The sequence below is a fragment of the Anser brachyrhynchus genome, assembly GCF_964034855.1.
Source record: "Anser brachyrhynchus genome assembly, chromosome: 1".
Classification (NCBI taxonomy): Eukaryota; Metazoa; Chordata; class Aves; order Anseriformes; family Anatidae; genus Anser; species Anser brachyrhynchus.
In genome coordinates, this window is record NC_137694.1 from 9,739,529 (window position 1) to 9,751,803 (window position 12,275).

The 12,275-nt window shown below is 34.7% G+C and overlaps 1 protein-coding gene across 4 annotated transcripts in view; it reads left to right on the forward strand.

Moving 5' to 3' along the window:
* The window catches only part of SEMA3E (semaphorin 3E), a 151,856-nt gene that overhangs the window by 84,810 nt on the left and 54,771 nt on the right, over positions 1-12,275 (forward strand). For all 4 annotated transcript variants that reach the window (XM_080577664.1, XM_080577665.1, XM_080577666.1 and 1 more), the window contains 2 exons: positions 2,467-2,526; positions 8,392-8,511. In XM_080577664.1, coding sequence (XP_080433790.1) covers positions 2,467-2,526; positions 8,392-8,511 — 180 coding nt within the window. The remainder of the gene's footprint in view (positions 1-2,466; positions 2,527-8,391; positions 8,512-12,275) is intronic.

Consider the following 12,275-nt stretch of genomic DNA (forward strand, 5'->3'; position numbering starts at 1 on the left):
GTATGCTAAGGACCAAGTCCTTCCTGCTTATTCTGCATCTGCTTTTAAGCCTTCCAGATAAAGGGGTAACATTGAACTCTTTTTTTTTTTTTTTTTTAATCTCTCTCTTAATCCTGTTTATGTATTTTAATCACTATTTCTTAAGTGGAGAATGTGTACATGAAATATTTTGAATAGCACTTGGACTAAGTACAAAAACAATCACCTACACACATTATATTTAGTAATAGGTTACAGAGTCAACTGTTCATTCATGATGTGGTTTCTCAGTTTCTGCATTCCTAACACCCCCACGCATCATTTATGGGCTAAAAAAAAAAAAAAAAAAAAAACCATTTTAGCCTACCTGTAAGAGCAGAGCACGTCCCTGTGGTTGAAGCTGTGGCTTTAAAATTTTAGACTCAGGAGATCCTAGAGCTCACATCTTCTAACTTCTAGGCCTTTGGGTTAAGAACAGGCTGTTCCCTACTCCCTCCTCTGCCAATGAGCAAAGGAAATAGTAAATGATCTTGACTTCTGAGTTTTATGCTGAATAAACCAGGAATGATGACTGGATTAGTGCCTTCACAGGACTTCAACAGAGTTCATGTACCTCCACAGAGTACCTAAGAGCAATACAGATCCTAAGCATGAGTTACTTCTGATCATATATAGGTGACTATGAGACTATCTGACCCAAAACAAAAGTTCTGATTAATTTTAGATTCCTTGCAAGATTTAAATGGTGTCTGAACGTAAGTGGTTTTATTCAGGCCATGAGACCTAAGCACATGCAAGCTGTTGAAGTTCACAAGAATAACATTTGATCTTTTGTTATAAAATGGTCTCATCCTTGTCCTTATTTATAAATAAAGACCTGGTGATAAGGGGATTGAGAGCAGCCCTGTGGAGGACTTGAGGTGTTGGCTAACAAAAAACTGAATATGAGCTGGCAATGTGTGCTTGCTGTCCAGAAAGCTGACTGTATCCTGGGCTGCGTCAAAAGCAGTGTGACCAGCAGGTTGAAGGAGGTGATTCTCCCCTTCTGCTCTGGTCCTGTGAGACCCCACCTGGAGCACTGAATTCAGCTCTGGAACCCCAGCACAAGAAGGACATGAACGTATTGGAACGAGATCACAGGAGGGCAATGAGGATGATCGGAGGGCTGGAGCACCTCTCCTTTGAAGAAAGGATGAAAAAGTTGGGGTTGTTCAACCTGGAGAAGAGAAGGCTCCAGGGAGTCTTTATAGTAGCCTTCCAGTACCTAAGGTAGGCTACAGAAAAGCTGGAGAAGGACTCTTTGTCAGGGAGTGTAGCGATAGGACAAGAGGAATTGTTTTAAACTGAAAGAAAGTAAATTTAGAGTAGATATAAGGAAGACATTCTTCACTATTGAACACATTGACCAAGAACAGTTAAAATTGTTGCCTCATCCCTGAAAGTGTTCAAGGCCAGGTTGAATGGGGCTTTGTGTAACCTGGTCTGGTGGGAGGTGTCCCTGCCCACAGCAGGGGGGTTGGAACTGGATGGTATTGAAGGTCCCTTCCAACCCAACCCGTTCTATGAGTCTATGACTTCAAGCTTTTTTTAGTACGACTCCAGGATTTATAACTTATTCTAAATACTTGGATTTTTAGGGGGTTAAAATTATTTCAAGAAAATGAAGTAAATATAATTAAAAAAAAAAAAACTAACAGGAGATGGATTTAATTTTAAAATGTTTTTCAGATAGAATAATAATTTATTACTGGACTGTTGACAAAAATATCTTAATGATGACATCCATTTTTTCATACTTGTTTTCAGCCAAGCCTGTTATCACTGAAATGAACATGATTTTGTTTTCACTTTAAAAAATACTAAGAAATAAAGTAACCATTCCAGTCTACTCAGTCAATGTTTAACATTGTTTTCATCCAAATAAATCATGCATTTGGAATGAAAATTAATTTTTTTTATAGTAGGTAACAGAAAAATGATCCTACTTGTATAATTTGGCTTCACTTCCAGTAATTGACTATGAAGAGCTGATCCTACTCCCATGAGGTTGATTGCTGACCCTCATTAACTTCCCTGTAAGCCATTTTCTTTCCTAAGTGCCACTTAAAGCAGGAAATCAGTAGTTCAAAATTAATACTCTAAGGGAAATTGTTGGAAGTCACTGACAATTTAGCAGGGACATTTCTACTCAATTTGTATAAAATGTCCAATACATTAACTTCTTTTAAATCTGTTTACTAGTATTAATTTTGCTGAGTTACCCTATGCAAAACTGTTATGTTGCAACAGAAGTATGTCACCATCTTGTACACTTTTATAGATATTTTAGCTAAATTATTTGGCTTGAAATCTGTTCAAAATGTAACAGAAACTTGATTAAATGTTATACCATGCAATAAAATAGTCTCACATGAAGAGCAGTGGAAAAGCTGTATTAATACAATCAGACTACCAATTGAATGATTTCCTATGTTTGTTTTTCTTCAGATTCACTGGCCTAGTACACCTCTTCAGGCAGAAGAGTGCATAATTAAAGGAAGAGATGCTGTAAGTATCATTTATTATAAATCAAATATACTTTTATTATACTCATTGCTGACCCAAAACAAGGATTCAAGCGTCCCTAAATTTCAGATAGATCAAAGCATAGATATAATTCTAAGTGTTGCAGCTTAAAAATATGTAACCGTTATGAATACACTAAATTATTAGTTTAATTGCTTTTCAAAGCAGCTCATAAACAGGCAATGAACGCTTGATCATTTGAACTTTCTCCTAATTCTTTCTCTGGTGATAGCAAAGAAGGTACCTTAGTAATTCCTTTTCCCATTTCTATTTCCCTTTCTTTTTATACATGTAGAATATCTTATCTGTTTAAACCTTCTCACATTCCAATTCATTTCTAAAATTCAAATTCTCTAGAAACATTCAAAAAGCAGCTAAATTATTAGTAATTATAAGATATATTCAAAATCCTTTTGCCCTGTAGGTTTTCTGGCATACTAATATAAATATTTTATTTTAACGAACCTAGAAGCTGTTCTGTTCTTGTGTTTCAGTGCTTTGACTTTAATCACTTCCCAGGAAAAGACATGAAAGCTCACTGACATACAGTGGCTGATATCATTGGCATGACAGGATGAAAGTTCTTCTGGATGGGAGCTCTCTATAATTTTGCAGTGTACCAAGCTCATTATCTGCACCTCATAAATACACAGCAAATACAACACCTAATAAGTCTCACAGCTGTGAGAGCTCACACTGTACCAAAGGATTTGAAAATGATGATAGTTTTACAGCAACAGTGATAAGAACACATAACAAGGAAGGGCACATGCAGTGTTTTCCCACGAAACACAGCAATCAGGCAGCCTTGATGATACCACCACATATTCACTGTGAAGCCTAGGAAGCAATAAAGATTCTGGTTGAGGTACAAGCATGAGAAACGTCCACATCAAGGGAATGGATGAATCAGAGTGGAAAAGATAATATAAAATAATAATAATAATTATTATTATTATTATTAATTATTCTACTTGATACTTTAGTCCTCGCACTCACATGGCTTAGAACTGATTTTTTTTTAGGTATATTAGAAGTTCATTGCATTTTTCTAGAAGCTTTTGGACCTTTGAGGATTTCAGGTGTCATGTTGAATATGGTGTTTTTCTATATTATCTGAACTTCATGGTCATGTTAAATGAATCAAAAATCTAAGGTGTTTCAGTTTTATTTAATACTACTTTTCAGCATAGGCTGCAATTACATTAAAGCTCTGACATTTTTTCTTCACCATTACACAATACAATGTATTTTCTGATACTTTGAAAATATTCTTTGGGTTAAATAAATGCATAAATAGGTATGGTTGTTCCAATGTAATGTAAAGTTTTCACCCTCAGACTCTCTAAGGATTCCCTAAAATTTGAAACCTTTAAAAATCCATTCTGCTAGTGTGTCTTCAAATGTGCACTGTAATGAATATGATCATTCATTACATATGTTTCTCACATTCTCTCTGTGAATGTCAGCTGTCTCATTTTCTAAGAAGAAAATCAGAGAATTTTTAAATAAACACAAGAATACAGAATTGGTGTCTTAAAAAAACAGGAAAAAATGTTAAAATTGTGAAAGCTGGAAATATTTTAATACCAACAAATAGTGAATGATATTCTGATCCTCATGCAAGACCTAATTATGTGTGGGACAATGTAAATGGGTAAGGCTAATTAATTTCAGAGAATCCTTAGTAATTTTCATTAACCTGCTCAGTATTCAGTGAGCTAAATTGCTCAACATGCAGAGAATCTAAATTAGAAACAAAATTACTTGCCTTCTCATCTTCATTTTTTGTAGCCATAAATGAATATTGTCCTAATGGTGTTATATCTTAAAATCAACCCTTTGCCTTTTCTAAGTTCTGAATTCTATTTTTCACACTATAAAGTCTCTGAGAAAACAAACAAACAAACAAACAACAAAAAAAACTCATCAGTGGTCTTTCAAAGTTTTTTATTGTTTATTTCCATCTTTATTTTCCTTTACAAAAGATCTGGTGCTCACTGCATAACTGATATTAAGGAGGTCTGAAAATGTTGTAATAAGCATCTCAGTGTTGAGGAACTCCAAGTGTTCTCTGCTAGCTCTCTCTGTATGACACAACAAACCACTTTTACAAGCTTTTACAATCTTTAAATCTTAGCGGTTCATCTTGTAGCAGTAAAACGAAATACTGTAGTCATAAACAAAATTTTAGAAAGCTTGCAGCAGACTAAAGAGGACATTTGGAAAAGTCTTGTCTTAACAATTGCATCGTCTTAAACTCAGGTCACACTTTTCTGATCCAGTTCAAGCCAAGGATAAAATCATTCTGCTCTCATCCAGTGTGCCAGGAAACACACCTGTAGGCCTGTGGTCTGAGAGCTTTTGATCCTTTCAATTATTTTATCAGAACTGGAAATCACATAGAAACAGAAATCAAATTATGTTGTGATGACTAACTCCTTCACACTAAGAAGTTTCAGATGAATGAAATTCTACAAATGTATTAATATGTCTACGGAGCCTCCTAAAGATAAACACAATATTTAATAATTTAATATAGTAGGAAGACAACTTATTTTAATATCTCCTGCCTGATTCTTCCTTGTTACATGTACAAGATATTATTAATGGGGTCAACAGCAGTGTCTAGTTGTCTTTTTTTTTTCATTTGTTTTGATAAAGGCTACCCATTTGGAATGACTTTTTCTATATTTGGTGTCTTCTCCGCAGAATTTTTCAGGCTTTTCTGTGAAGACACACAGGAGAAAAATTGTATAATTTTTGCTCATGCAAAGAAAAATATAATCCTAAGATCTCTGTTCCTCTAAAGTGCTTTTGAGACAAAGATCAAGAGTTGCAGAGATATGTGGATAAAAAAAATAATAATAAAAAATGGAGAAAAAAGCAGATCACCACAGAGACAGAACAGAGGGAATAAGTCAGGAAGGTCATATTTGGAAGAGAGAGAGAATGAGAAAGAGTATCAGTGCAAAACATCTACTTAAAAAGCTACAAAACATCGTAAAACTACTATGTTTTAACATTCCACTACTGCCAGTTAGTAAATATGTATGAAATACAAGCAAAGTGGGTATCTCTGTGTGCTGATTTTCATGTACTTGATGACATCCCACTAATCTCAATTCACTGTTTCTCTGTTTGTCTAGGAATTTAAGTAGAATATTTTTTTTCAGTGGGTCTAAAAAGTATTGTCAGGTGACAGACCATGTAGATGCCACATGGAAGAAGACATTATTGTTGTTGTTATTATTATTATTATTATTATCGGTTTCCTTTTTAAAAAAAAAAAGAAAAAAAAAGAAAAAAAAAGTAGGAAAGAAAAAAATGAAAAGGAAATAAAATAAAATAAAAAAATCTAAGAATTAAGAAATGCAAAGAGTGATATTAAACAAGGTTCATTTGTCCTTTGCATATACAGGTTGCCCAGAACAGTTAAAGTTGTTGCCCCGTCCCTGGAAGTGTTCAAGGCCAGGTTGGATGGGGCTTTTGGCAACCTACTCTAGTGGGAGGTGTCCCTGCTCATGGTAGGGGGGTTTGAACTGGATGGTCTTTAAGGACCCTTCCAACCCAAACTACTCTATGATTCTATGATATTCATATTTAATTACACAGCGTGTTACCTGCCTGTGTAGGCTACCTATTTCTTTTGCAGAATCACAGAATAGTTGACGATGGAAGGGGAATGGCCCCATCCCTGATGCCCATGTACAAGCAGAGACAATTTAAGCAGAACCTGGTGTCCAGTTGCCTTGTGTGGATGAAGTCCCCTACAAGGACCAGGTCCTATGAATGTGAGGCTGCTCCTATCTGTCTGTCAAGGACCTTGTGTTTATTCTACATTTCCAGGTGACTTGTAGCAAGTATCCACTATAATGTCACCTATCCCTCTCTTCCCTTTAATCCTAACCCATGAAACTCAGTCAGCTCCTCATCCATCCACAGGCAGAGCTTAATGCTCTCACACATAAAGGACAGCACCTTCTCATCATCTTCCCGACCTGTCCTTCCTAAAAAGCCTGCATCATTTCATTACCACACTCCATCAGGGAGCCATCCCACCACATCTCCATGACCCCAGCAAGATCATAATCCTGCAACTGCATCCACATCTCTGACTCATCATGTTTATTCCCCATACTGTGTGCATTAGTGTACTGGCACTTAAGAGAGGCACCTCAGCATGTCAGATTCCTCGAGCGGGTTTGAGAGACTTCTCCATGCTGGTGCCCTGTAGGTATTTCCCTGCTTACATGCAACTGTTGGAAGTGACCCTGCTTACACCCAATGTTGTTGATTCCGTGCTCCTGTCATTCCTGTCACATCACCACATATCCTCTGTTCATCAACCCTGTCCATCATTCACAGGGCTGCTGATTACTCTCTCTCCCCTCCATCATTTTGTTTTAAGCCCTCATTTTAGAGTCAACCATCATTTTGGGAAAAAAAAAAAACCTTCTCAATTACCATAACATAACTTCTCAGTGATAGTTTAAGGAGAAGCATGTAACAAAGGAGAATTTTTCCATACGATACTTAATTTTTTGTTGGATAAATTAGAAGACTTGCACTGAATGCTGCAAAAGATTGACAAAAGACAGTTTTTTAGTTTTGAACCCAACTTAGCTTTGCAAGAGCTGTATTCTGGCCATGGCTCTGCCACAGACTCATCCTCTGAAACAATAACTTCTTTCAAATGGTCTTTAAGACCCAGGATTGTTCTTATCTAAATATACTAGTCCAAAAACTGGACTGAGAGCAAAATTTCCAAAATGAAATTCCTCCACTCTCTTTTACACATTCATTTTATGATAGATTAATTTGTCTTTTGGAGATGTATGGCCTTCTTCACTGAGTATTGGAAGAGCCTAGAAGAAAAGCTTTGATTAGAAGGCTAAACTTTATAATAGCTGAAGTTATCTGAGATTAATCCCATTATAATTGTCTTCCACTTCATATGACCTGGGTCTTAAAACCCAGGGTCTGAGAGGCAGAAATGTCACACAATGAGTGAAAATGAATGGAAATTTTACTCAAAATATAGAAAATATTGCATAATATTAAATACTCCAATAAATCAAGTCCCAGGAGTTCCAAAATTAATGGATACACTTTTCTCACTCTGTCTGTTCCTAGTTTAGCACAGGAAGAGTAATGACCCCACATCTCAAAGCAATGCTTAAAAATTTTTTAATTGCAATATTTATGAAGCTGCAAATACACTAATGAGTCCCAAAGTATTGCCTCAGGGAAAATGAATAACTTCTTCAAAGGAGGGTATGAATGGTGGAACTAAAAGAAAGCATGATGTTATACAAAATAAAAAATATTGATTAGCAATGAATTACACACACACAAAATAGTTGTGCAGTAGCCTTAAGAAAAAAAAAAAAAAAAGCATTATTTTTCTTAAGATTATTTAACTTGTGAGGGAAGCCATTTGCTGACTATTCATATCTCTTGCTCTGAAGTTAATGCCCAGTGCATCTAATAAAAGTTAGTAAAATTAATATCTAGATTTAGAGAATATACTTGAGATTAAAGAAGCACAAAATATGTTTTATAACTTATTAATTCCTGACTCATAAAGTGCTTAAAATAAGCTGTGATAAATAAAAGCTCTAAACATGCTTCTAAACATAAGTGTCCATCCATGGATTTGGTGAGACTGAGGTACTAGTATAAAGTGGGAGAACTAAGATTTTATACATGATGGAAAAGGAATTCTCTGTATGCAGACCACCACCTGAAGGCACATGATATGTTAAAAAAAAAAAAATGTTTTTAATCTATCCTTTTTAACAGAAATGCTAAGATATTTCGATGTATATTTTTTATGTAAACTAGGATGAATGTGCGAATTATGTCCGTGTCCTTCACCGATACAACAGAACACATCTCCTGGCTTGTGGAACAGGCGCTTTTGATCCACTCTGTACCTTTATTAGGGTTGGGCATCCATCAGAGGTAAGAAATCTCTTTTATAGTAATGACTCTTTAGATTTATATTGCAGCAAAACCTCTATGTCTAAAAATAAATATTTAAGTTCAAGTGCTCAGAGTTCTCATAGAAAGCATACAAGAGGTTGTTTTTCTCAATAGAAATGTAATCATCATCCAAAATTAAGTTTGTGACTAGGGGATCTCACTAATAAGGTATATTTTAGAGAATTAAACTAAAGCCTCATCTTTTCATCTTAGAATTTTATATCGTTTGAGCTGATACAACACTTTTTGAAACAGCATTCTTTTTAAATATTTCATTTTTTAGCACAATCTGGTTTTTTTTTCTGTTTTATTTTATGAAATAATGCACTGTATAACAAATACATATATTTAGTTTGATGGCAGATGGAATATCTTAAGCATTTTTTACTGAATTCAGCTTTTAGTGTCGATTGTATTCAGCAATGCTGAATGTATTCAGCAATTCCTTAATATTAATTTTAACTGGGTGAAATAATACTACACAGCAGATCATTAAGTGTAGCATAGAATCTATAAAATCTGGATCATTCCTGCCTCAATTATATTAGATCAGAGTTAAAGAATCACCAAATATACCAATTCCTCATTTTAAATTAGTGTCTAAACGTCCTTAAGTACCTTCTCCTGATTGTATGAATAAACTTTGTTACTACATGGAGACCACAATGCTGACTGGTTGGACTTTGGACTTGCTTACATCCTGATTCCCTTTATCCTTGTTTCCTCCTGCTCCTACATACAGCCAATAAATAAATAAATAAACAAATAAATAAATCATTAATATATTCTGAAATTCCCTCAAAAAAAAAAAAAAAAGTCTTCTTAGATAGATTACATTATCAGTTCTGGACCTGCCGGTCCATATGGAAACATCAAAACTGAAATTCAACATGAAAATTGGACACTTAGAGCAATCTCTTTGCATATACTTAGTAGTGATGAAAAAATTATTTATTCTACTATAAGGTAAAGCAACCAGTAAGGAATCCCACTGTTTATCCAAGCTGCCCTGAATTTGGAAATTTTCAGTAGGATGCGAGAGAAGCATGTGTGATGACTGCTTTTAGGAATCTGACCAGAGATTCCTGGTCATGCAGTTTGAAGATGCGCTGGATAATGGTTTGGCTTAGTTGTCTCATGTTTAGTGACATCTCCCAGTAAAGTTGAATGTTTGTCATGGAGCTGATGTTAAAACACCACCCAAGAGAGTTCTTGCTTTCTCCATGCCATGTACAGGATTTTCAATTTGATTGCAGTTATATTAGTCCACTTTAGAGGCAGGTTTAATTTTGTGTATATTGTTTATAAAATAACATAGAATGAACAATAATAACCAAATTTACTGATGATCATAAGAAAAATTAAAACTTCTAAATAAATATTCACAAGTGTTTTCCTATTCTTTTCCATATTTTAGGTTTGCCAAAATCTTTAAGATATGTTATAAATAATCAGTTGATTGTATGTATATACAAGAAAAAAAAAATAATCTTTTATGGAGCTGAAATTGGATAAACTGGAAAAAAACTCTGCTATATTCTAGAAAATTAAAGTTTGGTTTTGAATTATGTTGTGTAAGTTTAAGGGTCACCTTCAATTGTGAAAGAAATATTGCAAATATACCTTGTATTTATTTATTTATTTTTGCCTAGTTCCAACCCCCCTGCCATGGGCAGGGACATATTTAACTAGACCAGGGTTGCTCAAAACCCCATCCAACCTGTCCTTGAACACTTCTAGGGATGAGGAAGTGTATGTTAGTATTTAAGTTAAAATACGATGATGATGATGATGATGATAATCTTAATGTGTATTTTAACTGTATGTTAACATAAATATGTGACTACAGGGGACATTCTTCCTTCCCACCCCAACACACCTGCAGTTATTCCATATCAGAATTATTCACTTTTATCAGTCTATTAATAATATGTTTTCCCTAATTCCTTTTCTCACAGATTTCAGCTTATGCTCTCCTAAGCAATCTGGTTTTATTCCGTCTTCTACATCACACTCCAATTGTTATTTCATATTTAGCTGGCAGTTTTGTGCCTACTATGTCGAAACAGCTATTCTTCAGACTTTTCCCATACATACAGTTTTACTTATTGGTGTATTGGTCAGAACAGCAGGAAAACAAAGAATAGGGGCTAGAGATGATTTAAAATAAGCACTTGGCTCAAATAAATATTAATAATAGATATAAATTTTATAAAGTCTACCATATAAGTCAATAAAGGTATTTATTTTAGTAATATATATATATATATATTTTAATAAGCCTTTCTGTGTAAAAGTTTACCCCTTTGACAGATTAAACTAGAACCACATCACCAGAAACAATCTCCAATGATCCAGTCTATGCTGTAAACCTTTATCTGCTGCTAAAATCAGAAGCACTTCAATAGTTAAGAATGCAGTACAGGACTTACATTTAAAGCTATTTGACATTCAGAAATACACTGTCTTCTAAAACTGAGGAACTAAATAATGAGCAATTAAAAAAAAAAAGTGAATTTGCATTTCTTCTTTGGTACTATTATGAACCTTGTGTCAGGCTTCCTTGTACAGTTTAAAAGAAGCAATATCTATATATTTAGGAACACTATTTAGGAATGTATAAGCAACAGGCTAATAAAAATAGAAACCAAACAAACAAATAATGAGAAACAAGATTTGTATATAAGAATGTGTGGCCCATGATCCTCCCCTTATGTATCACTGTCCTTCCTTTCCTTCTTTTTGTTTATTATTCTCCTTTTTAAAACTGAAGTTCTAAAACTTTACTCACACTGAAGTCATGGGAAAATTACAATTTTTCTGTTTATGTAGACCAACAGGAAACTCATTTGCTACACCAGTAGCTATAAGGACATAAGTAGCTAGACTAGTTTCCATTATCTGAAAAGTTGACCATCAGGATTAAAAAAAAGATAGGTGCCATGTGTATGGTAGTTTAAAAATAACACATGGTATGTGCTTGAGTGGAGAAATTGTAATCTTGAAGGATAAGGTTATCATATAACTGCAGGAAGTAAAGGGACCAGATCTGTCCTCAGAAAATTGCAGTTCAGACTCTGTGGTTCTCTCTGGTGAGAGTATCCTGAGTCAGTAACTTCAATTATTGTCTTGCAGTTTCCTCCACCTCAGCTCTCTTGCCTCTGTCTGGCTGTCTGACTTTCATGGAAAAGAGAATAACAAATGGTTGGCAGCTGCTCACCAAACTCTTTAGGTCCAACCATGGAAATAACCTAATCAGGGAATACAGTGATCCTTACACAGCACTACTGGCTCCCAGCCAGCCTCAGGTAGAGACCATGACAGCATCATACTCTGCATTTTTCTGAATTTATTTTTATTACTAAGAACAGTTGTACAAAAACAGGTTTGTTCTTTCTTATACATTAATGCATCTATTTCTTCTTTACTACCCAGTTCAGAGCACAATTGCACCCATCTGGCTTGATAACATGCTCCCCAGATACTAGTGATGTTTCCAGCAAACAGAAAACTGATTAAGAGAATTATAATCTTAGGGGGAGACATTACAAGAAAAAAGATGTCTCTACATAAATATTTGTAATGAAGTGGGATAAAATAGCACAATGCAACAAGAGAAAATTTGACCATACCAAAAGCAATCTTAAAAATATAAGAACATTCCATTCTACGCAGCAGCAAAAACATGTCTCTTAAAAACAAACAAACAAAAAGCTAGTAAACTGAGACTTTTTATTTAAGGG